The 25768-nt window shown below is 48.1% G+C and overlaps 1 protein-coding gene across 6 annotated transcripts in view; it reads left to right on the plus strand.

The window, feature by feature from the left end:
- The window catches only part of RNLS (renalase, FAD dependent amine oxidase), a 47615-nt gene extending 22379 nt beyond the window's left edge, over nt 1-25236 (plus strand). For 2 of the 6 annotated variants that reach the window (XM_050976283.1, XM_050976280.1), the window contains 3 exons: nt 16640-16813; nt 21428-21603; nt 24896-25236. In XM_050976283.1, the coding sequence (XP_050832240.1) occupies nt 16640-16813; nt 21428-21603; nt 24896-25093 (548 nt within the window). In that variant the 3' untranslated portion in view covers nt 25094-25236. Of the gene's footprint in view, nt 1-16639; nt 16814-21427; nt 21604-22261; nt 22431-24526; nt 24632-24895 lie in introns of those variants that run through there. The other 4 variants (XM_050976281.1, XM_050976282.1, XM_050976284.1 and 1 more) reach the window with 4 other exon arrangements.
- Nucleotides 25237-25768: the final 532 nt, after the last annotated feature.

A 25768-nucleotide genomic window follows, 5' to 3' on the forward strand; every position in this document is an offset into this window, starting at 1 on the left:
CACTGCCAGGCTTTGGGGGGAAATTGATGAGTAGAAAAGGAAAATCTCGTGGCTGGCTGAAGGGCTGGCCCTGCTCAGCCATTCCAGAGAAAGGGAATTACTGCATTTCCTCAATCTTAATTGTTTGATCCTTGTCCTGTGCCTCTTGCTGTGTCATCTGATGAATGCCATGAGTTAAATATAACACGTTCATTTAAGCCACCCACAAACTCCTTCCTGCCCATCTCAGCCCAGCCAGCTTTGGAAAGAAGAGCTGTGTGCTTTTATTTCCCACATCCTGCACCGCCTGACACCTCCAGGGATGGAACCAAGGGGAGCACACTGCAGTGCTGCTCTGTGGCTGGGAATCAGATTGCAGATTGGAGAGCCCAGAGGGACCACTCTGACCAGATAAAACACTGCCCTGGAGGCCACAGGGCTGCTTTAATTGGGGCCACTCCAGAGAGAAACATCCAGTCTTGGCATGAACACTTCCAGTGATGGATGAGCCAGAGGATGCAGAGTGGGCATGGCTCTGGTTTGGGAATTTTCAGCTTTTTGGGAAGGGCAAGAGGTCTTCCATTCCTGGCCTTGGATAGATTGATCTCTCCCTTTAAATCCTTTACATTTAGGTGGCCAGCAGGGCTTGCTAGGCTTGCAAGTGGAAAGTGCTCCAGGGAATGTTTGCTTCCCAGATTTCTGCAATCCCCGAGGGACTGAGCTGTTCCTTGGCCTCCTCTGCGTGGGCTGGACAGAGCTCAGAGCTTCTCATCTGCAGCAGGGCATTCCAAAACTCCTCCTGTGTCCTCACTCCTTGCACTGCCTCCTCTCCCTGCATAAACCTGGATTTAAATCACACCAGGTGTGGTTCTCTGTCTGCTTTTCCTCTGCTGTTATCCCTGCTCTCCTGATGGGTTTTGGGGGGCAAACCAAGAACTTGGTCTTCTTCTTACAAAGAGGGGTTGGTAATGTGGTCATTTAAGAGGAGATTGTGCCTGTGTTGCACCCTGGAAATAAAAAGACAAAGAAAATGCAATTTATGGGGAGAACCTTCAGCCTCTTACCCCCAGCAGGCTCCTGGCACAGCCAGGGCAGGAGCCCCCTTTCCTCCCTCCTCCCCTGCACTTGTTTTGTTTTGTTATTTTTTTTAATCCAGAGTTAAAGAATCACCTTCAATTCTGAGCTGCTTTGACCACGTCTGGAAAGTTAAATATGAAAAAAAAATTTAGAAAAATATTAAAACCGGAATATTTTCTCTGCTAGTGAGAGGAGTTGGAAGACATGGAGCAATCAGGAGGGCAGACATGCTCAGTGACACTGAGGATGTGCCTGGGATCCCTGGCTGGCCCTGCAGGAGCTTCCCACAGTTTCCCCAGGGACAGGCAAGTTCTTCTGCAACTCACACAATTGACTGGGAAGGAAAGAATCCAGTTTGCCTGGGGGTGAGGAACTGTGGGATTAAACCCAGACACGTGGAGGGGAGGCTCTGTGCTGGGGATAGGTGCCCTCAGTGAGTTCTGCACACAGATTCTCAATTTCTGGGGTACTGAGGTGGCTTTTACATTGACCAGACTCTCTCAGTCTTGACCCATTTTACCAGCATATAACAAAAATCTTGTCATAAAGCATCATTTTCTAAAAGCCTCCTTTTTTAAAAAAAAAATTTCCTGATGTAGCAGGTGATTCTCTGATTTCCTTGGGGTAAAACTTGGGCTCTGAAGCCGTGGGCAAAACTGACTTGGGTGAGGCCAGGATTTTTTAATGGCCAGGATATTTCAATGAAAACCACGAAATATTGCTGACATGGGATCTTCATTCTTCATGATCTGTTTGAGCCAAAGCTGAATTCAACCTCAGACCTTCAAGTCAGGTTTAAAAATCCCTTTTCAGCTTTGCAGCCAGCGGTGATTGCGTGGCATTGCAGGAGGTGTGGGCACCTTGGAGCTTCCACCAGCTGCTGCTCCAGGGATCCCATCCCAGGAGAAAAGGAAGGGTGGGATGGGAGGAGAGCCCCCCGTGGCCAGGCCAGGGGGTGCCTGGTGAGCTCAGCAGAGCCCATTTGTTGTGGAAGCAGCTCTGCTGTTGTGGCGCCTCCTTTAATTAAGGCTCTGACAGTATTTCCATAATAAACCATCTTTTAAAAGGGTTTATTACTCAACTGTAAAATCTGCTGCAGGCTGGGACTTGGACTAGGAAAGCTTCATTCTTTAAGTGTTTTCTGAACTTGAAAAGCTATTTTTTTTTTTTAATAAAAAAGTATGACTGCAAAGAAATCTTTCTTTGATCATATAGATGAAATCTTTATTTATAAAAAGAAGAGTTTGCGGTCCTATAAACAACTGAAGTGGCTGGTGTTGACTGCATTGCTTGGGGTATTTTTAACCATGAAATTTCCATTATGGTCTGTAATTTGATGTGATTTGAATGCTGATGTGTGTGTGTGTGTGTGTGTGTGTGATGAAAAGTAAAAAGCCCCACTTAGGGCTGAGCCTTTAATGTTTGATGGAGAATTCCTGCCTGTTCAAAACCTTCCTGGAAATCACAACAAGTGTAGGAAGGGGCAGTGTGCTGATGCCAAGCAAAGCTGCAACTTCTCCACGTGTTTGGGATGCACTTGTCCTGCTGTGCTCTGTTTTCAGCCAGAGGCCAGAACCAGAACATCTGTAGGAACTAACAGGGCAGAGCAGGACATGGCTTTTGGAAAGATTTTTTTTCTCCCAGATAACTGGACAGGTTTTCTTGGTTGTGTTGTTTGGTTTTTTTGGTTGGTCTGGGTTTTTTCTGGTCGGTCAGGTGAGAAAATCCCTGCAGAAGGGGCTGAGCTGTAATTGATTTTCCCTTCTCAACTGCTTCTTCAGAGATTTCTGTAGGTGCCAGGAGGATTTCAGCAGAATTCTCTGAGACACAACAGAGTTTTCCTGGTGTTTTTATTCCTCCAGAAGAAGTTTCCTCCTTTGGGGTGGCTATTAAATTGAAAAGCTCTGCTGTTACTTACTATGAATGTGATAACATTGGATATTCTGGATTGTATTTAGACATGCACAACTTGATCCAGGGATGAGACCTCACACCCTGGAAGCCTGGACCTCTCCCTTCATGGCTTCCTGTTGCCTTTGTGACAACCCTGAGTCCCACAGAATGAAGGGATTTGTTGAAAATAAGTCATTTCCAATCCTAGTTATAGAGACTGGGGCTGCAAGGGTTTTTTTTCCTCTGGCAGTTTTTGTCTGAGAGCTTTGATTGTGTGATGCAACTATTCAAAACTAGAAATGGTGTTTTTACAGCTATCATGATAGTATTTTTCATGTGGTCACAGTGGTATCAGTTTTATTCTGCAGCATCTGGGGGATTTGGGTTTGGGTTTGTTTTGTCTGGGTTTTTTTTAATCCAGACTTAAAGAGTCACCTTAAACTCTGAGCTGCTTTGACCATGCCTGGAAAATTAAATGTTATATTTTCTGTGCTAGTGAGAGAAGTTGAAGGGAATGAAAAAGTCAGAAGGCAAAGATGCTCAGTGCTCCCAGTGCTCCCAGTGCTCCAAGTGCCCCCAGTGCTCCAATGCTCCCAGTGTTCCCAGTGCTTTGAATGCTCTCAGTGCTGCCAATGCTCCCAGTGCTCCCAGTGTTCCCAGTGTTTTGAATGCTTCTAGTGCTTTGAATGCTCCCAGTACCCCCAGTTCCCGCAGCGTTCCCAGTGTTCCCAATGCCCCCAGTGCCCTCAGTGCTCCCAGTGTTCCCAGTGTTTTAAATGCTCCCAGTGCTTTGAATGCTCCCAGTACCCCCAGTTCCCCCAGTGCTCCCAGTGTCCCCAATGCTCCCAATGCTCCCAGTGCTCCCAGTGTCCCCAATGCTCCCAGTGCTCCCAGTACTTTGAATGCTCCCAATGCTCCCAGTGCTTCCAGTATTCCCAATGCTCCCAGTTCCCCCAGTGTTCCCAGAGCTCCCAATGCTCCCAATGCTCCCAGTGCTCCCAGTTCCCCCAGTGTTCCCAGTGCTCCCAATGCTCCCAGTGCTCCCAGTGTCCCCAATGCTCCCAGTACTTTGAATGCTCCCAGTGTCCCCAATGCTCCCAGTGCTCCCAGTGCTCCCAGTGCTCCCAGTGCTCCCAATGCTCCCAGTGCTCCCAGTGTCCCCAGTGCTCCCAGTGCTCCCAGTGTTCCCAGTGCCCCCAGTCTTCCCAGTGCTCCCAGTGCTCCTAATGCTCCCAGTGCCCCCAGTGTTCCCAAGTGCTTCCAATGCTCCCAGTTCCCCCAATGCTCCCAGTGCTCCCAGTTCCCCCAATGCTCGCAGTGCTCCCAGTGTCCCCAATGCTCCCAGTGCTCACAGTGTTCCCAATGCTCCCAATGCTCCCAGTGTTCCCAGTGCTCCCAATGCTCCCAGTCTTCCCAGTGCTCCCAATGCTCCCAGTGCTCCCAGTGCTCCCAGTGCTCCCAATGCTCCCAGTGCCCCCAGTGCTCCCAGTGCCTCCTGCCCAGGCTGTCCTGCCTCCATCTGTCCGTGCCTGGCTCCTGTCCTGGCCCAGCCCCTGGCCCAGCCCCTCAGGGCTGGGATGTGTCTGTATTATATCACATATATTGTACACATACATCACTGGATGTTAGAGATCCACATCAGGGATGGATCTCTGTGTTTCCTGGTCCAGGCTGGGCTGCAGGGAAACCAGAATTGCTGACAGGGGGTGAGGGAGTCACTGGGCTACCTTAGAGCCTGGGAAGTTGTGTTTGGGTCTTGGCTCACATCCAGGCTGGGGAAGGAGAGAGGTTGCTCCCCCCAAGCCTGCAGGGTAAAGAACTCCTTCCTAATATCTAATCTAAACCTAATACCTGCTTTTAACCTTCCCTTCTTCACTTGAGGCCGTTCCCCCTTGTCCTGCCACTCCATTCCCATGGGAAAAGTCCTTTCCCATCTCTCTTGGAGCCTCTCTGGGCTGCTGATATGACAGGAGAGACTTTGCAGGGGTCTCAAAATTTGTTTAAAGCTGGGGAGATTGTTCAGTCAGTGGCTTTTCCCTGCCCTACAGGCCATCCCTTCCTTCCCATTCTGATTGAGCCTGGTCCCTCAGGTGACAATAAATCACAGGTAGGTTCCCCTCTGGCAGAGAAATTCCTTCAGGGCTTGCAGAAGCCCTCAGAGATGGAACACCTGCTAGTTAACCACCTGCTCTTGAAAACTTTCCAGGTGCTGCCTCTTGAAGTGTTTTTCTGGGGCTGGCTGATCCTCTTGGAGGTGGGAATTCTCTGTCTGGAGAAGTGCTGAGCCTCCTTAGCTATCCCATCTCCCAGACATCTTTTTGTTCCCCCAGCTCCTTTTTAAGGCCAGAATTTGTCATTTCAGAAATTTAATCTCTCCTCCTGCTTGCTACTCCAGCTTGCTGCCTGGAAGGTGCAGATCCTGCAGGGCTGCCCACTCAGGCAGACTTTGTGCCATCAGCAACTTTCCATTGCCTTTTCCATGTTTGTTTGTGCACTTTGGAACCTCTTACCCCTTATCTCTGCAGGAACCCACTAAAAACACCCACTGGCAGCTCCTCACCCATTTCATAGCATCAGGGAGCCACAGGATGGTTTGGCTTGGAGGGGACCTTAAAAATCATCCCACCCCAACCCCCTGTCATGGGGCAGGGACACTTTCCACCAGACCTGCTTGCCCCAAGCCCTGTTCGAGCTAGCCTCGAACATTTCTGCATTTCTTGGCTGTCTTTTTTTAGTGTATTTTAGCATCTCTCAGCTCCTGCTGGGCCTGAATAATTTTTCAGGTCGGGCTGTGTGTTGTCTCAGCCTTTTCTGAGCAGGTGGAAGGAGCTCTGAGCTGCCTTGGGGCTGCTGGTGGTGCTGAGCATTCACTTACAGAATACAGCAACTTTTTAAAGTCATTACAGGGCCTTTAGGCTCTTCTGCTTTGGCTGGGCAGATCTGCTGTGGTTGTGCTGTTCAGAAGAGCAAACAAAACCCAAAATCTGGGAGGGGGGCAGCAGCTCTCTGGGTGCTTCTTTTCAGCAGTGGCTCTGGAAATCTTTCAAGAGACATTCAGACCTTCAGCACCGGCCCAGGCAGCTGGAATTCTCAAACCAAATAACCCCAAATAAAACTCCCTGCCAGCTCAGTCAGGGGAGCCATCCCATTGTTTCTTCTGAGTTCAGGGAGACAGAACATCTGGCATGGGAATGTAATCCCAGAAGTAATCTCAGTTGTTATGTGAGCCTTCCTCCTGGGCTGCCTCTCTCTGGAATCCTCCGTTCTGTGCTCTCCTCCTTTAGTTTGGGTTTCCCTCGATTCATCTTCCACTTGCTCTTTGAAAACTGTTCCCTGAAAGTTGGAAAGTTTCCCTTCTTTTCCTTGGGCTCTTTTTGTTTGTAAATCTGCTACCTCTGCTGTATTTTCTGTTGCCTTTCCCCCCTGTCTTGTTGCCTTGCATTTGATGTTATTTTTCCTCTGTACAAACTGCCTTGGTTTTCTCATCTGCCCTTTTGCTCCTTTCCCTGCTCCTTTATCCCAGTTTTCCCCCTTTTCTCTCCTGCCTCTCCCTTTGTATCCACTTCAGATCCTTCATCTGCTGGAACACAGCAGAAATTATGTGTTTTTTTCCCCCTCTCCCTTGCCCTTTTAGTTACTGAAATATGCACATAAGAATTCAAATGGGCTTCTAAAAATAGCAGGAGGATAAAACTGTTTGTTTCAGCTCTTCAGTCTTTGCTTTATTAGAACTTCTGGCAGGAAAGGCCCAGAAAGTCTACAACTAATTCAGCTGCAGGGAACAAAGAAAAAAGGAAAAAAACCCCAAACCTAGAAAGAACTATGATCACAACTTATTTGATTAAAAACCACCCAGAATGAAACAAAAGCCCCAAATTTCAGGTGTGCTGTGCCTGGGGGCAGTGCCAGGGTGGCATGTGGAATCCCAGGTGGCATTTTCTGTCCTTGATTCCTGACTCCTGATTTCTGTGAGGAGGTTTCTTGTGTTTTGCACACTTCTGGTGGCTGATGTGAAACCCAGGGTTTGAAAAAGGAAAGGTTTGTCAGGGCCATGTTTGGAGTAAAAGATCTGATTCTTCCTGCAGGAAATGTCATTTTCCATTGTCCAAAAGCTCCTCTTCCCCAGCAAGAAGATTTGCTTTGTAAGACTGCTTAGGTAATTCTCAGGTGAAAGTAGATGGATTTTATTTTTTAAAATATTTTTATGATCATCCTGTACACAATATTATGAATGTCAAACTTTAAATTCCATCCAAATTTGGATCTGCAGATGTTTGGGAGGTGATTATGAAGATCCCCAGCCCTGGGATGCTCCAGTGTTTTGTAGCTTTATCTCAAGATAAAGCACAATTCCTGAAATTGTGTGTCCCAGATTCTCCTGGGCTAATTATTACAGTGCAGAAACCTCCTAAAAATAAACTTTCTCATTAGCTACTAGGTTTTATTTTTTTTTTTTTTTTATGTTTTCCTCTTGAAAGAATAAACTTTATGGCTTTATTTCCTTCCCCATAACCCCCTGAAGTGCTGGTAGTGCAGCCAGGCACAAAACAAAAAGTGTTTGGGGTGAATTAAAGGCTGAGCCAGGGAGATTTTGGATGTGATTAGGCAAAAGATGCTCATCAAAAAGCTTCTGGTGCCAGGTAGTGGAGTTCTGTGTGTGCACAGGCAGAGTTTTGGTGGGTTGTGTGAAGCAAATATTTGTTTTCTCTGGTGATGAGGAGGGAAATGAGTGTCTTTGCCTTATCCCCTGCTTTCTTCCCTCTAAACCTCCTGCCCCTCCCTCCTGCTTGTCTTGCAGGTGTTGACAAACCAAGCTCAGTTCTCCTGGCTGTGCCTTAGCAGGGTGGGGATTTACCCTCTGAAATCATTTCTGTGCCTTTGGAAGCTTGAGAGCCTCCTTGGGAGTTTAAATGACATTTAAATGGATTCAGTGCTTCAGCTCCTGATGAGATTTCTCCCAACAGCAGAAAATCACAGACTTCCTCCAAATATAATTTAGGGGTGGTTTGTTTGTTTTTTGTTTTTTTTTAATATTGCAAATATTTGTGTGTGATTTGTCAGGAATTTTCTAGCATCTCTGGCATGTCCCTGTGCCAGTGCCCTCCCTCCTTTCTCCCTGGTGACTTGGTCATCCTGATCCTTGTGCCTGTTACCCATCCCACAGCAGCTGGAAGGAGTGAGCAGTGGGATTTGACCCTCAGTGAGGTTTCAGCTCACCCCTCCAAGGGAGAGCACAGAACTTTATCAGGTGGGGAAAAACATTCCTGCTGCAGCTCTGCCCTCCTGGGAGGCTTCAGGATTGTCACAGAATCCTGAGTTGGAAGGGACCTTAAAGCCATGGGCAGGGACACCTCCCACTGTCCCGGGGTGCTCCAGCCTGGCCTTGGGCACTGCCAGGGATCCAGGGACAGCCCCAGCTGCTCTGGGCACCCTGTGCCAGGGGACAATTCCTAATTCCCAATATCCCACCCAACCCCAAGCCATTCTCCCTTGTCCAGGCCCCTGTAAGGAGTCTCCATCCTTTTTGCTGGCTGCTCCAAGCCCTTCAAGGCCACAGTTTGGTCGCCCCAGAGCTTCTCCTCTCCAGGCTGAACAATCCCAGCTCTCCCAGCCTTTTATACCAGGATTGCCTTCAAATCCCTTTTCTCTCTGGGATTTGTTCCCTGCTGCATTTTTCCCCCCTTTTTTGCTTTCCTACTGCTCTGTGCTTTCCTGTGGTGGAAGCAGGATGGATTGGGCAGCTGATCAGGTATTTCCTGTCAGGAATCACCTCCACAAGGGGCTCATTCTTTGCAGATTTAATCCAAGAGAACCACACTAAATTCTGGTTTTGTTTGTGCCACCATGGCTTGCATCTCTTGGAGAAGTCAGGTGTCCAGCTTACTTCAAGGTGTTGCAAATTTATTCACCAGGTTTTTTCCTCAAGCACAGCACGTTATAAACCATCAAACACCTTCCTGATGCATCTGTGAAGAGACCAAAAATGTCTTACTGTTCTCTGGCATGACCAAAAAAACATTCAAGGCTTGTCTTACTCATGATTTGATAATTTTTTTTGTCTGTTTGTCTAAATAATGGGAATCTGAACAGGAAGAGGATGGTCTAAGACTTGCCCCAACACTTCAAGGGGCAAAATCCCCATCAGCCTGCACTCCTGTACTCCTTCCCTCTGCATCCTCCTGGTAGTGAACCAGATGCACTTTAAAAAGAGAAGAAAATATGTTAATATCTCCTCTTAAGTGGAAATTTCCAGAGGCCAGCTGAATCCTTCCTCAATAATTAATGCCTGGAAGCCTTTTCCTCCAGTTCTTATTTAAATGGAAATAGCTTTGGTGTCTGATATTGTGGAGCTGCATTGCTCTGCCTGGTCTTGCTTTTTACACGTGAGCTGGGGAGCAGGGAAGGGTTTCCAGGAGATCCTGCCTTTACTGGGAGCTTGTGGGAGAATCCCAGTTGCTGTGTCCCAGCCCTAGAGGCCATCAGGGTCCTGCTGCAGCCCAGAAACCACAAACATCAGGCAGATCCAATTCCATTTATTTCTGTGTTTCTTCTGCCCGAGTCACAGCACAGAGCAATAATCCAACCTTGCCTTGAAAAGCTTTTAATGCTATTCCAGCAACTGGTGGGAATATTTAAAGGCAATAAATCCTCCTGGCTTTATTATTCAGCTCAGTGCTGTGTGTACAGTAGGTGAAGAAGTTATTTGCTCAGTGTTTTATGGTGGTGATTATGTAAGTAATGAGCTTGTACCTTTTTGGCACCAGAGAGTACCAGAGCTGTGTGTAGTACTTTGTGACTTGATGGAGGAAGGAAGCTTAATTTGCAAATTAATCCAGTTTCATCTTCCTGCTGTGCCCTGTCATTACAGAGGACTTAGAGGAGCTTCCTTCCTACATCAAGTTACAGAGTAACTTCTGCAAATTAATTTGGAGATTAATCCGGGGGAAATGTGACAATGAGCTTTATTTTTTTTATAGCCAGGCTTTTCCAAGTCTCTCACCTCAAAGGCAAGGCCTGACACCCATGTAGGGATCCCTGAATAAATCAGATTTTCTCAAGGATGTCTCTGGTTTCTGTCAGCATCAGTGCCAGCCACAGGAACGAGTGAGAATAACAAAAGTCAAAATGTGGTTTTGTATGGAAGTTGGATTTGCAGTCCTGCTAATCTGCCATGTGTATCATCCACACCTCCCTCCAAATGCTTTACACAGCAGGAACTGGAGTGTGCACATGCATTTTATTTTTTATTTGGGCTTTATTGACCAATTTCTCAGGGTTCTTTCCGAGTGACTCTAATTTCCAGGCATGCCCAAAATCTCCTGGAAAATTCTGGGGTTCTTAATTCCTTGCTGGAAGGAGTTCCTCTGTCCTGGAGGCTGCACAGCCAAACAGAGCTGGAAGGAATTTCCCAGCTGAAATGTGGGCATTTTGAGCCATGGCAGGACTGGCTTCCTTTCCCCAGGCAGGTTGTGCTGGAACCACAGGAAGGCTTTGGGGGGTGAGAAACACTCAGTTATTGTCTTCTCCTTTAGAAATGTCAAATCCTGTTCTTCCCGAGGTGGAAGCTTAGCAGAGGGTCACATTTTCAACTGGCATTAATTTTGGAAGTAAACCATGGATGCAGTAACCCACAGGGAGCTGAGTTTCCATGCTGTGGTGTGTGGGCATGGCACGAGCAGATTTTGGGTTGAGAGTTTGGGTTGAGCCTCTGCCCTCACAGCTCAGCCCTCCCAATAACCAGGCTGAAAAGTTGTTTTGTTTTCACAAATACAAACACCAGGAAATGTGAAGGTGATGTCAGCATGGGCATTAAACCCACCTGAGAGTGAGCAGGCTGGCTGAAGAGAGCAGTGTGGAGCTGTGTGTGATGCAGGGTAAAAATATGGAGTTGGGGATGGAGGACAGTGGTTTGCCAAATTTTAAAGTTGAATTGTCTATTCAAAATAACAAAAAAAATAATATTGCTTTGGAGATCAGAGCTGGTTTGTTTGTTGTTTTTATTTTTTAAAAGTATGAGTTGAGCATTGAAGTGTTTGGCAAAAATGCCACAGAGCTTCTCCCCTGGTTCCTCATCCCTCCTCTTCCCTCTTTTATTTTTTTTTTTTTTTAATTTTTTGCCCTTCCTGCAGGAGACAGGAGTGGGTGGCTCAGGCCCTGTGCCAGCTTTGCCCCCTGTTCTAGGAAAGGTGCAGTTCCATTTCTCTGTTGGTTCTAAGCTTGAACTCGTGTGCTTGTGCAGGAGATGAATGGAAATGCAAGGGTTTGGTTTAATCCTGAGATACTGAGGACAAGGAGCAATGGCCATACACTTAAACACAGCAAGTTCCACCTCCAACAGGAGGCAGAACTTTTTTCCATGAGGGTGGCAGAGCTGCCTGGGCAGGGTGTGGAGTCTCCCTCTCTGGATTCATCCCAAGCCCACCTGGAAGTGCTCCTGTGTCACCTGCTCCAGGTGACCCTGTCTGCACTGGGTCATCTCCAGAGGTCCCTCCCAGCCCAACTCTCCTGTGCTTCTGTGAATTCCTGATCATCTCATCAAGAGCAGCTGATGGACAGTTGTTATCCAAGTTTAATTCTCAAAATCAGGAACTTCATAAAAAACTTCTCTGTGCTGCCTTTTTCTCCCCCAGCATCTCTTTTCCTCTTCATCATCTACATTTCTAAGTGTGCCTTTCCTTCATGTGCCGCAGACTTGAGATAATGAAGCTTTGTGCCAAGGGCTGCTGTGATTTGAAGTCATTATTTAGGTCCTTTTTGTTGCACACACACACACACACACACACAGAGGTGAGCAGGATTATTCCAGCAGTGGGAAGAATGTCACAGCAATAACTGTGTTTAGTGACCATTTCAGTGCAGGATGGCTGGCTTTAACTGTTACTCTGCCTTTTTAAAAACAGAAAAAACAACCCCACAAACTTCTGAGCTGTTTGATAAGGAGGCTGGATTAAAACTGGAGCCTTTCTCATAACCTCTGCTCCCTCCCACGCAGAGCAGCAGCGGGAACGGGCTGTGGTGGCACAGGGCCAGTGGCACGGCCACTGCTGACCTGCAGGGCCTGTCCTTTGTCCCCACGCAGCTGGAGAGCTCAGGGCAGCAGCTCCTGCCTCTGGAGAGCAGTGGGAGAGCTCCCTGCTGGGGAAGGAGAGGTGCCCATCCCCGGAGGCTTTGGGTGCCGAGGTCACGATAACGCGCCAGCCTAAGCCACCTCCTGAGCAGGGCTGTGACAATAAACTGTCCCTGCAGATGTCATCTGAGCTGCTGGGTGAATCTCTGGAGATCCCTCAGCTCAGTACCTGAGCTGAAAATATCTTTGTAGCCGTTGAACCACAGTTTCCCTTTCAGCTTTCAGAGCACTGGTGGGCACTGGGCACTGGCGGATGCCCTGTCACCAGCAGAGCCTGGGTGCTGCAGGGGGGATTTGCTGCAAGGAAAAACCTTCAGCAAAGCAGGCTGAGGAAGCCACAGGACCTTTTGGGGCATGGGGGCAGTGGTTGGGTGATGGAGGGCATGGCTGTGAGAGGGGCAGGTGGGCACTGAAATCAAGGGGGAGAAGAAATGAAGAAGGTGGAGGAAGCTGCGGGGTGGCTGGGCAGTGACAAAGTCACAGAGCTCAAGCCAGGGATTCTATTCCCTGGCTATTCCCATCAAAATGGAATTACTAGAAACAGAAGTTTAGAGTGAAAGAAGTTCAGATGAAAAAGAGCCATCTTCTCCTGAAGTCAAATGTCCAGCATCCTCACCAAGGACTGCCAAAGGGTTTTCTTTTCTTTCCTTACTGCTTTGGTGGCTGGTCATGTCTATTAGCTCTAGATGCAGTCACCTTGGCAATACCTTAATGAGTGATGTTGAGCATTCCAGGCAGTAGCTGCTGTGCACTAAAGCAGAAGATAGTTCTGGCTGCCTGTTACCCTTTGTTTGGAGCTGCTGATTGTCAGGATGCAAAATCCCCTCTGCCACTCAGCTAGGCTGGCTGGTGAAGCAAACTGAGGGTTTTCCCTCTCCTCCCTGGAAGCCTTTAAAGCAGGATCTTGGTTTCTTTGCCCAAGTTTGCCCTCACACCCTTGGGGTCCTGCAAGAGCTGGCTCCAGGAGTCCCAGCTGAGCTCTGATGTCATGTGGTGACTTCATGGGGACACGAGTCCCCACGAGCTCTGAGCAGCACTGAATTAGCAAGAGTGAAACTTTGCCACTGCCACCAGCTGGTGGGGAGGGCTGCAGCTGTGCACTCCTGCAGTGCCTCTCTGCAGAGAGAGGGCAGGGATGGATGGGGTTTTGGGAATTAGGAATTGTTCCCTGGCAGGGTGGGCAGGCCCTGGCACAGCTGGGGCTGCCCCTGGATCCCTGGCAGTGCCCAAGGCCAGGCTGGATGGGGCTTGGAGCAGCCTGGGATGGTGGAAGGTGTCCCTGCCCATGGCAGAGATGATTTTTAAGGTCCCTTCCAACCCAAACCAGTCTGTGATTCCGTGATGTTGCAACCTCCTCCTGCACTTTCTGGCAGAGAGAGTGAAAAGCCCAGGGTGAAACCTTGATCACCCCAGCCAGTTCCAGGCTGTTGGAGCAGCTGGGTTTATTTTTGCCTCCCTGGCTCTGTGTGGGAGGCTGGGCTCCCTCCTGCATGGCATGGTGCCCGTGCTCCCAGCCTGCCAGCTCCAGCCTTGGCTCTCCTCTGTCCTGCTGGCCCTGATGGCATCTCTGGGTCCTCTCCTTCCCACAACACCAGCGAGGCAGAGAGGTGACATTAAAGCCCTGGAACGGCAGATGAAAGGCCCTGGCTGTATTTATTGAGTGTTACAGATAAGTAATCCACTCTGCTGTCAGTGTCTGCAGAAACAGCAAATAAAGTATACATGGCCCTTGCTTTGATGTGATGAAATCTCCAGAGGACACTCACTTCAGTGGTGCTCACAGTGCAGCTGGAGCTGAGTCTTGCAGTGGAAAATACAAGATTTTCATGTCTTTAAAAATATCACTATGGTTGTATGCTGGGCAATTCTGTGTTCTGAAAGCTTGGCTTGTTTTGTTGTTGTTTTTTTGGTGTTTTTTTTTTTTTCCCAAAATGTTATTAAAATCATCTTAACCGTTTTTGTTGGAAGGGGAAAAATTAATAGTTATTTTGTGGTTTCATACCCAGCCTTAAAACAACAGTCTGGTTTTCATTTGAACCAATGAAAGTATGGAAATTCAAAATGAAGGTTCTCTCCATGTCCTTAGATCAACTTGTTGGCCTTGCTGAAATGCATAATGGATGGAGCAGGGGAAAAAAAACCTCAATCCTACAACTCTTAGCTTTGTTTTTGCACATAGCTCAGCTTTTTTTCGTAGCTGGATTTCAAATTTGACGTCACTTTCTTGCCTGTCTTCTCAAGCTATAAAAACTTCCTCCATCTGCAGCTGCTTAGAACCCAGTGAACCACAGACTTTTTTTTTTTTTTTTGAAGGACCTAAGCAGTAGTGAAGGAAACTAGTTGGCAAACACACATCAGCAATTGAATTAATTGCACTTTCAAATTTTGGGCTGTAAATCTGACTGTTGGGGTTGATGGGTTTTAGTCAGTTCTGGTTTATGGGGTGGTCAGAAAGAGACCAGAGGTGCAGCCGGGGCACAGAAAACCCCAGCCAGCCCCAGGGGAGCAGCCCTGGGATGGGGTGCTGGGGGATCCCCATCCCTAGGGATGCCCTGATGTGGCCCCAGTGACTTGGGACAGCAGCCTGGCCAGGGCTCCAGGGCCCTCCTGCTTCCAGCCTGCACGTGCCCTTCCAGCTCTGGCTTAGCCTGGGACAGGGCAGGGCTGGGTCTGGAGGAACCTTTTTGCACAGAAAGGGATGCTCAGGTCTTGGCAGGGGCTGCCCAGGGAGCTTTGGAGGTGTCCCAGGAAGGGCTGGAGGTGGCACTCAGTGCTCTGGGCTGGGCACAAGGTGGGCACTGGGCACAGCTGGGACTCCATGGGCTGATTCCCACCCTGAGGAGCAGGGAAGCTCAGCTCCATCGTGGGGAATTTGGATTTGGTCTTGTTTATGTTCCTTTCCCCAAGGGAAAAGGAGTAGCCAGAGCAACCTGGACAAAGGGGAGTGCTCTAGGTGGGATGTTACAACTTCCCATTTGCTTGTTTGTGGGACTTTCCTATTCTTTTGGAGCACAGCAAGGATGTGCAGTGCAGTGTGGTTGTTGGTGGTGGCTGTAAGAAGGTGGTGATGGACATCTGGGAGCACAGCTGGGCACAGCTCCGACCTGAGAGGGGACAGGGGGTGGCTTCTGTGTGGGATCTGTCCCCTGGACTGGGCTTCATGTGTTCAGCAGCAGCTCTGTGCCCTGGCTGGGCTGCTGTGGTCTGCCAGGAGCTGGGACAAGCCCCAGGGAAATCTCTGCTGCTGCTTGGAGGAGAGCCCTGGGATGCTCCTGGGTGCTGGCACCACGTTAAGCTCACGGGAACTCAGGCCAGGGAACACTTCCAGCAGGGAGGGATGTGCAAGGTCCTCTCCTGCTGGCATCCTTTCCTCCAGGGCAGCCCTCCAGCCTGCCCCACAGCCCTGCTCAATCCCTGCCTTCCCCTCCAAGCCATGAAATCCATCCCCCTGAATGTGGATCCCACATCCCTGTCCTGAGGGCTGCAAGAGCTGCAGGGAAGCTGTGGCAGAGGATGGAGGTGACAGCCTGCAGGAGACAGTTCTGCCAGAACCTGGGTCAGCCTTTGAAGAGCACAGAAATTTGGGCTGGAAGCCAGAGCCCTGCCAGGGGCGTGCCAGGCTGCTCTGGGCCTTTGGCATGGCACCCAGGCTGTTCCTTTCTCTGAGCTGTTGTCTCTGCGTGTGCTGCTCCAGCTCACAGAAGCCTTGGACATCCCTCCAGTCACAGGAAGGGAGACATGGGACTGAACTCCACAATTAGCCAAGCTGGTGGATTTCCCTGTGGCATGAAATTAAACAGTATTTGAATGCTCACCGTGGGGCTAATGCTACTTTGTGCAGCTTTTTTATAAAGATTACGAAACTGCAGCCAAAAAGCAGATCTTGCTGTAATTAGAAGATAGAAGAGTTAATCACAGGGAGGAATTAGGATTCATACTTGCTCTGAAATTTTCTAAACTGCTTTAAAATTCCTTCAGCTGAAGGAGCTGAACTTCACTATGATCCTTTATTAGGCTGAAGCGTGGTTTTCTTCATTCATTTGAATTGCAGCACAGAAGTCACAGGGCTCTTCTCCCCAGAGGTTCAAGAGGCTCTGAGTTCATTTTGTTGATATGTAAAGTCATTTTGGTGCTTGTTGAGCCTCATGACCATTTACTCGATGTCCTTGAGGCAACCCAAGCATTTTATTGCTATTTATTCACCCTCTGAGACGAGATTTGAAACAAAAAGTCACCAAAATCATTGAAGTTTCAAGTTAGGAGGGAGAGCTGGGAGATGAACCCCCAGCAGCTGGGGGAGGGTGGTGTGTGAAGGACATAATACACCATTAAAACTTCATGAAGAGGTGTCCCAGATTAAAAAAAAAAAAAAGTACTACAAAGCACTAGGCTTAATATTAAATTCTTAGTTTTAGCAGTCTGGTCATTTTCAGGAAGGAATAATCAGCTTAACCTCAGCATTCCCATATTTAATGTTCTGAGCGGAGAGGGATTGTCCGATTTCCTTTTCCCTTTATTTATTTAATTTCTTTTTTTCTCCCCCCCCCCCCCCTTTTTTCACAGTAATTAATGAAAGCCAAAAGCAGCAACTGGAATCTGTGAGCTACTCATCCCGCTACGCCCTGGGACTGTTCTATGAGGCTGGCACAGGGATTGGTGTCCCCTGGGCCGCTCGCTACATCGCCGATAATCCCTGCCTGCGCTTCATCTCCATCGATAACAAGAAGCGCCATGTAGGTCAGTGCTCCCATTATTCCCCTCAAACACAGCCCCAGTGGAGGGTGCAGAGCATGAGAAATGCTGTTCCATTGAGTGTTGCTGTGGTGAGCAGAGCGAGTGTTTCTCTCCAGTGTTTGACTCCCGGCCGTGGCGGACGGCGTTTCGTGTCGCGTTCGGTCTGGAACCAAGCACACGATGAGAGCGGGCTGGCCCTCAGAAAATCAGCCCCCAGCACATGGTTTATGTTACTGCCTTCATGAAACCAGTGTCAGGGGATTGGAGCCATCAAAATGTTGCTGTTCCAAGAAAGAGCTGGGGCTCCTTTGTTTAAACAATGATCCCTGCACTCGCCGGGTTGTCTCCCATCACCCGTTACTCTGCAGCTCCTGCTCTTTCCTCAAGGCTTGGAAGCAGGAATGACTTGGGGAACTGGAGCTGCTCAGCCCACTTCAGAGTCAGCCAGGCTGCTTCTTGTCATCAGGAAGAGCCCCTGAAGTGGCTGCACGTGCTTTGTAGGGCTTGGAGAATATCCCCCAAGACAGACCCTTCTCCTGTCTTTCTGGAGGAAGGCAGATGAAGAAGCGTGTCTTTTATTTATTAAATGTGTTTCACCTGCCAGGAGTGGGATGGCATAGAATAGCTCAAGAAGGAACACTTGTAGACCAGTTAGAGTCACTGAATCTAGCATGGTTTGGCTTGTGAGGGACCTTAAGGACCCAAAGTTCCACCCCCTGCCACAGGCAGGGACACCTTCCACCTGTCCAGCCTGGCCTTGGGCACTGCCAGGGATCCAGGGGCAGCCCCAGCTGCTCTGGGCACCCTGTGCCAGGGCCTGCCCACCCTCCCAGGGAGCAATTCCTAATTCCCAATATCCCATCCCTCCCTGCCCTCTGGCAGTGGGAGCCATTCCCTGTGTCCTGTCCCTCCATCCCTTGTCCCAAATCCCTCTCCAGCTCTCCTGGAACCCCTTTTAGGCACTGGAAGGGGCTCTAAGATCTCTCCAGAGCTTTCCCTTCTCCAGGTGAACACTCCCAGCTCTCCTTCCTTGTAGGAGAGATCCTCCATCCCTCTGTGCCAGCACAAGTTTGTTGTTTGCCCTAAGAATTTAGCCTGTTGATCTGACAAGAGAGAAGAATGGCTGGACTGGCTGAAATAAGGATGCAGCCTCCCTGATGTGCTTTCTCCAGCAGGGACTTAGGTGAATATGTGAAAAAGGAGCCTAAGGAAAGCCAGATAGGGAGTGATCTTTTGTCCTCTGGCATTGTCTCCTTGTTACTGACAGCGTTCAGCTGGAGATTTTCTTGCATCTCAGATTCTGTTGCCTTTGTTGTGTTCAATGAAAAACACTGATAGTTAATAGGACCTGCTGATATTATCCTTACCAGTGTCAAGGAGGAATTCACCCATGCTTTCCCCACCTCTCTGCACATGTGGTCTCAAAGCCCCAGCACCAAGAACAGCAAATATGGAACCGTGATGGAATTACCAAACAGCTTTGCTGTCTCCAGATGCAGCTGAACCAAGTACAAAGCACATTATTTGGGGCATGTTGTTAACAAATACTTAGAAAGTACCAGAACATCAGTGTGGACACATACCTTTCTCACTGAGAATTTCCCTTGAATTGTGGGAGTTCTGTTTACATGAGCAAATTTTTCCCAGAAGAAAAAATTGTGTGTGTGCCTCTTCCTAGGAGACAGGCTTTAGCACAGGCAAGGGAGGTTGAGTGTGAAATTTATTTACATGTGAAGTCCTGCAACCAAAACACGTGAATAAAAAGTTCCTTTATGCTTGTTTTAGCACATATGCAAGTATTTTGCATCTGCATTTTTCTGCCTGTGCTTCCTCTGCCCTGCAGAAGATTTCAGTGGGAGGCACTGGAGCACCTCTCTGTCCCTTTTAACTCCACTCCACTCATCATCTTCCCACTCTTTCACTCTTCAACCTTGATTATTTGGACTCATCTGAAGAAGAGGATGGTGACAACCAAAAAGTAAACATTCAGAGAAAGCAGAATTGCTGGGTGAGGCAGCTGAGATCTTCCAGGGCAGTCATCATTCCCAAAAAGCCATCACTTTCTCCAGTTGTTTCTTCAGCTGGTGTATCCACAATGAATGGAGGCTTATCCCACCCTCACTGCCACCTCAGACAGCAGCTTTTTCATGAACAGCCTTGAACAGTGGAGATCCAGAGAAAAGAACTATAGCTGGTAGTTGTCCCCTGCAGGAGCTGGATGATCCTCAATCCATTTTATGATTCTATGGTCCCGTGAGCTTCCTGCTGAGGGACTCATATAACATCTCCCTGAAGCAGGTAGTCCAGCCCTCAAAGGCCAGCAGGCAAAGGCTGTTGGAAGCCCAGACTGTCCTTGTCACTTGTCTGAGATGTGGCAGTCCCTGCCTCGACTCAGTAAAGCAAAGACGCCCAACTCGTGGGCGTTGCACCAGTGAAACCCAAACCGGCCTCGTTGTTGTCATCACACAGCAGGGTGGGTTTGAGACAGCAATTTCCCTGATGCCACCAGTTCCTGCTGTAATCAGGAGCCTCCAGGAGGGAAGGCTTTTTCCAGCAGCTGAGGATCCCAGCTGCTGTGGGCAGAATCCCATCCCTGCCTGCAGAGGTGATGTTACGTAAGGGAGAGCCCACCAGAAGCGTGTGCTGAATTCCCCGTGTGGGGAATGAATATTAAACACTTTGTGGGATTGGCTGCCTCAAACACCCCATCCATATTTATACCAGGTCGGGGGGGACAGTGGGAATTCTCCAGCATCAATTATTTCTGGAATACTGCAGTCTTTGCATCTCTCTGCATTCCAGGAGGACTAAAGATAGATGACACATCAAAGGGGAAACTGGTTCCTTTCTTTTGCTCCAGGATTGTGGGGTTATGTAATTTAAAGGGAAGATCTGCCTTGCAGGTTTTTAAGCATTGTGTAATTCCTGAGTATCCTCTTCAGTTTTGGAGTCGAGATTCCTTTCCTTCCTGAAATAAGAATTTTTAGGAAGATGAAAGAGTTAAAGAGCTATTTAAGTTTTTGCTCATTACGCAGCCAGTTGTGTTGTAATCCTCTGCCAGCCCTGCCTGCCTTTTAGAAAAATAATCAGAAACTGTTGGTAAGGCTAATGAAATGCTGGGTTTCTGAACATGAAAAAGTTAGTGCCATTCTTTCCATGACTCCTCCCAAATGTGCCTTCTCAGAGTGCAGATTTTATTCCAGGGAGAATATGGGACCTTAGGAACCACGGGGATTTCTGAGGATAACCGGGGAAGCTCGCTGGCCCTCCTCCCAAACAGCAGCGTGGCATTCTGAAAGTGACCCTCCACCTCTCTTTCTTTCTAGGTGTAGTAAAGTAGATCACTGCTCTTTTTAAATTTTTAGGTAGGGTTTAAGAGGCCTGCACATTGACTTCTCTTTTGGCACCGTGTGAAGCCTCCCAGGGTTTGTTTGGTGTGACAAAAGCCCTTCCCCTCCTGCTGCCCAGGACCAGAATGGGGGTCAGATGGCAAAACACATCTCCCCAGGAAGCTTACAAATCCCTGAGGGCCAGAAAACATCTTGGTTTTTATTGGGATCCATTATGGCTCCAGGTTTTGGGCAGCAATGTGAGAAAAATACTCGATGCTGTTCCCCTGAAATAAGGAGAACACTCCTGTGGGAAATGTGTGCCTATCACATCCATGGACAGTTTTCTGCTGGAGACCAGGTTGTGACCCTTGGATGACCCCTGAGCACTCCAACAACGGTTTTGGAAAGCTGGAATGTGTCACCTTGCCAGAGGGGATCTCTGGCTTGAGGAGCTGGAGGTTTCTTCAGTGGCAGAGCAGAGATAAGGATTTTATCCAGCTTGGTGCCTAACAGCCAGAATGGGTCAGCAAGTGTTCAACCACCTCTTTCTTTGTGGATTCCTGGGTCAGAAAACACTCATTTGATCATTTGCTGAAACCAAAATCTTCTTTGAAGAATGTGCTAGTCCAAACAAAGGTCTAACCAGGAGAGGGACTGTTGGGTGAGGGTGTGAGAGGGAATCACTTGATTGAATGGAATGCAGCATAACCCACATCGTGTCCTTGCTCCATCCTGCTCATTGGGGCACCCAAAAATCCCCTAATCCAGGCAAATTCTCTGGCTGCTGGCTGTCAGGCCACATCTGTAAGGTGGCAAGCCAACATGCCAAGGGGACAGGAGTCACCTGCAGCCAGCCCCAAATGTTTCAAAGCCTGGCCCTTTCCAAGTCTGCTGGGATCAATGTCAGCACCTGAGCTATGATTTCATAAGATGAGAATAAATTTTTCTGATGGGACCAAGGGTGATGGTTTTAAACTGAGGGGGTGTCAATTTAGATCAAATAAACCCCCCAGTTTTTTTACAGTGAGGCCCTGGCACAGGTTGCCCAGAGAAGCTGTGGATCCCTGGAAGTGTCCAAGACCAGGCTGTTGCAGAGATTGTCCTCCCTGACTTGTGCTGTTATTCCTTGTGCTTTTATCCCACCTGGAAGAACAAGAGTGGTAGCACAGATATTTTTGTTCTTGCTGTCTCTCAGGCCAGAGGCACAATTGTCAGCATGTGGGGAAGGCAGGTATGGATGAGCAATGCTTCAAAAGCACCTCTCCTCTTCCTTTCTTGCTTCCAGAGTCCCCTGAAGTTGGGCCCTCAGTCGTGGTGCACACCACTGTGACCTTTGGCAGCGAGCACCTGGACTCAGACCCTGCAGAGGTGCAGCAGATCATCCTCAGCCACCTGCAGAGGATCCTGCCCTCCCTGCCTCAACCAAGCAGCATCAAGTGCCAGAGATGGAGATACTCCCAGGTACTTAGCTGGGAGGACCTGCTGGGGCTGCATTTTCCATCCTCAGGGAGCAAGAGGAGAGGGGATGGTTGCTCAATATCCATAACAAATTCCTCCAGGCAGCCATGAGCAGCATCCAGGGCTGGCCAGCAAAGCCAGGTCATTTTTAGCCATTTTTTAACATGGTGGGCATGGCTCAGCAGTGAGTTATGCAGCTCTCCTGGTAGGCAGGGGTAGGAGCAGGGTACAGGAAAGAAGTAAATCCCACGTAATTCGGTGGGATTTTCACTGGCATTTAAAAATCATGACTCAATACATCTCTCTGCATCCAAAAGTATGTGGTATCATTAGCAAAATTCCCACCCTGCCACAGAAGAGCAGAAGTACAGACATACTAATTGTTATTATTTGATTTGGCCCAGCTCAGTTTAACAAAATGTTATGTGAAAAGTATTTTAAAGTAAACTACCTAAGGGTAATAATAGCAAAATGTGCATATTTTGCAATCTTCTTTTAAAAATCCAAGGAAATTGTTGGTGATTTCCTAAAGCATTGGAGTGTATCTCCATGTTTATCCAAAGCCTCTCAAGTTAATTTACATTGGTGAATTTGAACGTGGAGGTTGATGCAAAATATTTACTTTTAAAGCAGTCCCCCAAAAATTTTTCCTTTTTTGAAGTTGCAGGGGATGGCTGTTGTGGAGTCTGCTCTTACCCCTTGATCTGCATCCAATTTGGGAACCTGGTCTTGTTAGCACAAAGTTTATTTTTCTGCAAGTAAAGCATTGGTGGATTGCAAAAACAACCTCAGCACGGGTATTAATACTTAAATAAAACCTATCAAAATCGGGGTGTGTTCTCTAAGTTCCCCTTTATCAGTTCAGGGGGGGGTTTTTGGACAAACAGGTGTCACTGCTAAGGTTCCCTGGTTGTGACATCTGACTTTTCTCCTGCCTTGCCTGCTGAGAGCTGCTGGTGCTCATGAGAGCTGTGGGTGGGAGGGGGGAAGAGTTGGATCCATGTGGCACTCACATTTTCTGGAAAAATCCTTTGCCCAGGATTTTTCTCCTGGGAAGCTGAGAAGCCTCAAAGAAAATGAAAACAATTCTTATCTCATTTTCTTCTCCTGTGTTTTGCTCATGTAGGATGTATTTAAAAATTGTTTACCCAAAAGTAATTACCTAATTAAATTCTAGTGTGAGTTGTTTTAACTCATTTGCCAATTACAGCCAAGCTGTGTCTGGACTCTGGAAAGAGTCACAAGTTTTCATTATTATCTTTTTTAACATTCAGTAAATATCTTTTCTTTTTTCTTTAGTATAGTATAATATAATATTCTTTAGTATAATAAAGTAATAAATTAACCTTCTAAAAACATAAAATCAAATGCATCATTCCTGCCTTTGTCAGGGCAGTCCCTGCAAACACAACAGATCCAGCTCTGGACAGGGTTCCCAAACCCCATCCAGCTCCTGCTTCTGTTGCTGCCAGCCAGAGCCCTGAGTCCAGCAGCTGCTGGTGCCACAGGAGGAATTATCACCAGCCTGTAATTTGGTGGATGAATGTCAATATGTCTTAGGTCGCAGATAAGTCCGTGTAGGTCAGACCCATTATCTCAATAAAGAGATCTCTAAAGCCACCCTATAAAATAATCACTGCCTAAATGAAATATCTGGGGCAGAGCTCCCTCTTTCTCCTAAAGCTCTCTTTACTTTCAATTATAATAAGCTGTTGCCACAGAGGCCAAGGGAGCTGATAAGATGGGTGCCTGTTTCCCCTGCCTCTTTTAGTTGGGGTTTATCCTGCTCGTTAATTAAATCCGGCTGTAACATCCTTCACATGGCCAAACACAATCCTGGGATTAAAATGCAGACATTACAATTATCCATGGCAGATGAGGGATTAGGACTTCCAAAATTCTACTGACACTACTTAGCAGCACAGCTGCAGCTCTGGATCCCCCTTGCTCTAATTATGGTGAAGGCACCATTAGCATTCAGACCCAGCAGCTTCCCAGCCCACCCTGTGTCTTTGGCACAGTCACTTTGTATGGAATTACTGAGGCTGGAAAACACCTCCAAGATCTTTGACCAAATACCAGGAGGGGTAGGAGCTGTTTGGTACAACCAGCATCAAATAAACACTGGGTAGCCAAGAAGAAAGGACACTCAAAAAAGACTTTTTTCTCTGCCAAGACTTTCTGTGTTGTTTGTACTCAGCTTGAACTGTGAGAAAAATTCAGGAATAAATTAAGTACTGACTTAAAACTAGTCTGAGGGAGAAGCTCTGTCTGGATTTGCCATACCTGGATAGACTCCTCTGTTGAGCTGGATAAAGGGTGAGGGGTTACAATTGGTTATTTCAGCTAGTTTCCTCCTTTGAAAAGATGGTAACACCCAGCAGCAGAAAATGCAGCCAGCAGCATAAATGTGGGTGCTTTGCATCTCATCCACACATGGCAGTGGCAGAGAATGTCTCAGCAGTGGCCAGCTGAGGGTACATCTGAACCAGTGGAAAAATCCCCTGGGTTCAGCAAGATTCCTTGGAAGCTGACAGGCCCACGAGGGGATACAGCAATGGTTTACTGGGTGGAAATCCATGGAATGATCAAAAGAAAAATTTAGGAGTATCAACTTAGTAGGTTGGACAGCAGCAGGAATTTCTGCATGGAAAGGGTGCTCAGGCCTTGGCAGGGGCTGCCCAGGGAGCTTTGCAGTGCCCATCCCTGCAGGTGTCCCAGGAAGGGCTGGAGGTGGCACTCAGTGCTCTGGGCTGGGCACAAGGTGGGCACTGGGCACAGCTGGGACTCCATGGGCTGGCAGGGATTTTCCAGCCTCAGTGACCCTGGGATTTTGGGACAGGAGGTTCCCTTCCCTGTGCTGAACCTGTCTGGGATTTTGCCAACCCCACTTTGCTGATGTGAGATCACCCTCACACCTTTTTAGATCTCTACACCAGGGTCAGACATGCCACATCTGCTGAGAATAATACAGAACAGGCTGTAAAGTTTCTAAATTTCCACACACAGTCACGTTTTACTCTTCCCAGAAGTAAGTATTCTACTGTGGTACTTTGATGGTCAATGCTTGGATTTACCTTTTGGGGTGGGAGGTCTGGCTGGACAGGGCTTGGAGCAGCCTGGGATGGTGGAAGGTGTCCCTGCCCATGGCAGAGATGATTTTTAAGGTCCCTCTCAACCCAAATCACCCTGGGCTTCTGTGATGTGCTTCTCAGGAGCTCAGATCTTTCTGGTGTGAAATTCAGGTAAATGAAACACTTTCTCTTCCCACTCCCTTTATGTTTGTCATTCTCAGGTTACCAGAGCTGTGCCCAATTGTCCAGGACAGATGATTCTTCACACTCAGCCTCTCCTGATCTGTGGGGGTGATGGATTCACTCGTTCCAACTTTGATGGCTGCATAGAGTCTGCCATGAGCCTTGCAGAGGCTGTGAAGCCTCATCTACAGCAATTTCAAACTCAGGCTGCTAAACTTCCTCTAGATTTGTTATGAATTTTGCTGTGATGGATCAAATTTGAGTTTAACATCAACATCGTCTTGCAAAAAAACCCAAAAAACCAAAAAAACAAATAAAGGAAGATGTATCAGAGCCCTGGAATAATTATTGGGATGGAATTAAATTGAATTTACCAGGATCTGTGCTCAGAGTGGTTACTTTGATTAAAATAAGACTTTTCCTGGCTGTAGGCAGAGGCACAGAGCTCCAGCACTCTTGCCAGGTCTCCTGATACTTTTAGAGCCCATGAAAATTATGTCAAGGAGAGGAGCCTGACTTGAAGCAGCACAAAAATCCATGAAGCTGCAGAGTTTATTCCTTGGAAGCTCCTTATTTTCTCCTTGTCCTAGTGCCAGGACACAGGGAATGGCTTCCCACTGCCAGAGGGCAGGGATGGATGGGATATTGGGAATTAGGAATTGTTCCCTGGCAGGGTGGGCAGGCCCTGGCACAGGGTGCCCAGAGCAGCTGGGGCTGCCCCTGGATCCCTGGCAGTGCCCAAGGCCAGGCTGGACTTTGGGGCTGGGAGCAGCCTGGGATGGTGGAAGGTGTCCCTGCCATGGCAGGGGTGGCACTGGGTGGGTTCAGAAATTCCTCAGGAATTAAGCAAAAAATAATTTATTTATTCTAAATTGCATTTTAACTTGCCCTTCCTCTTCAACCACGTGTCA

This window comes from Serinus canaria, chromosome 6 (genome assembly GCF_022539315.1).
Source record: "Serinus canaria isolate serCan28SL12 chromosome 6, serCan2020, whole genome shotgun sequence".
Taxonomy (NCBI): domain Eukaryota; kingdom Metazoa; phylum Chordata; class Aves; order Passeriformes; family Fringillidae; genus Serinus; species Serinus canaria.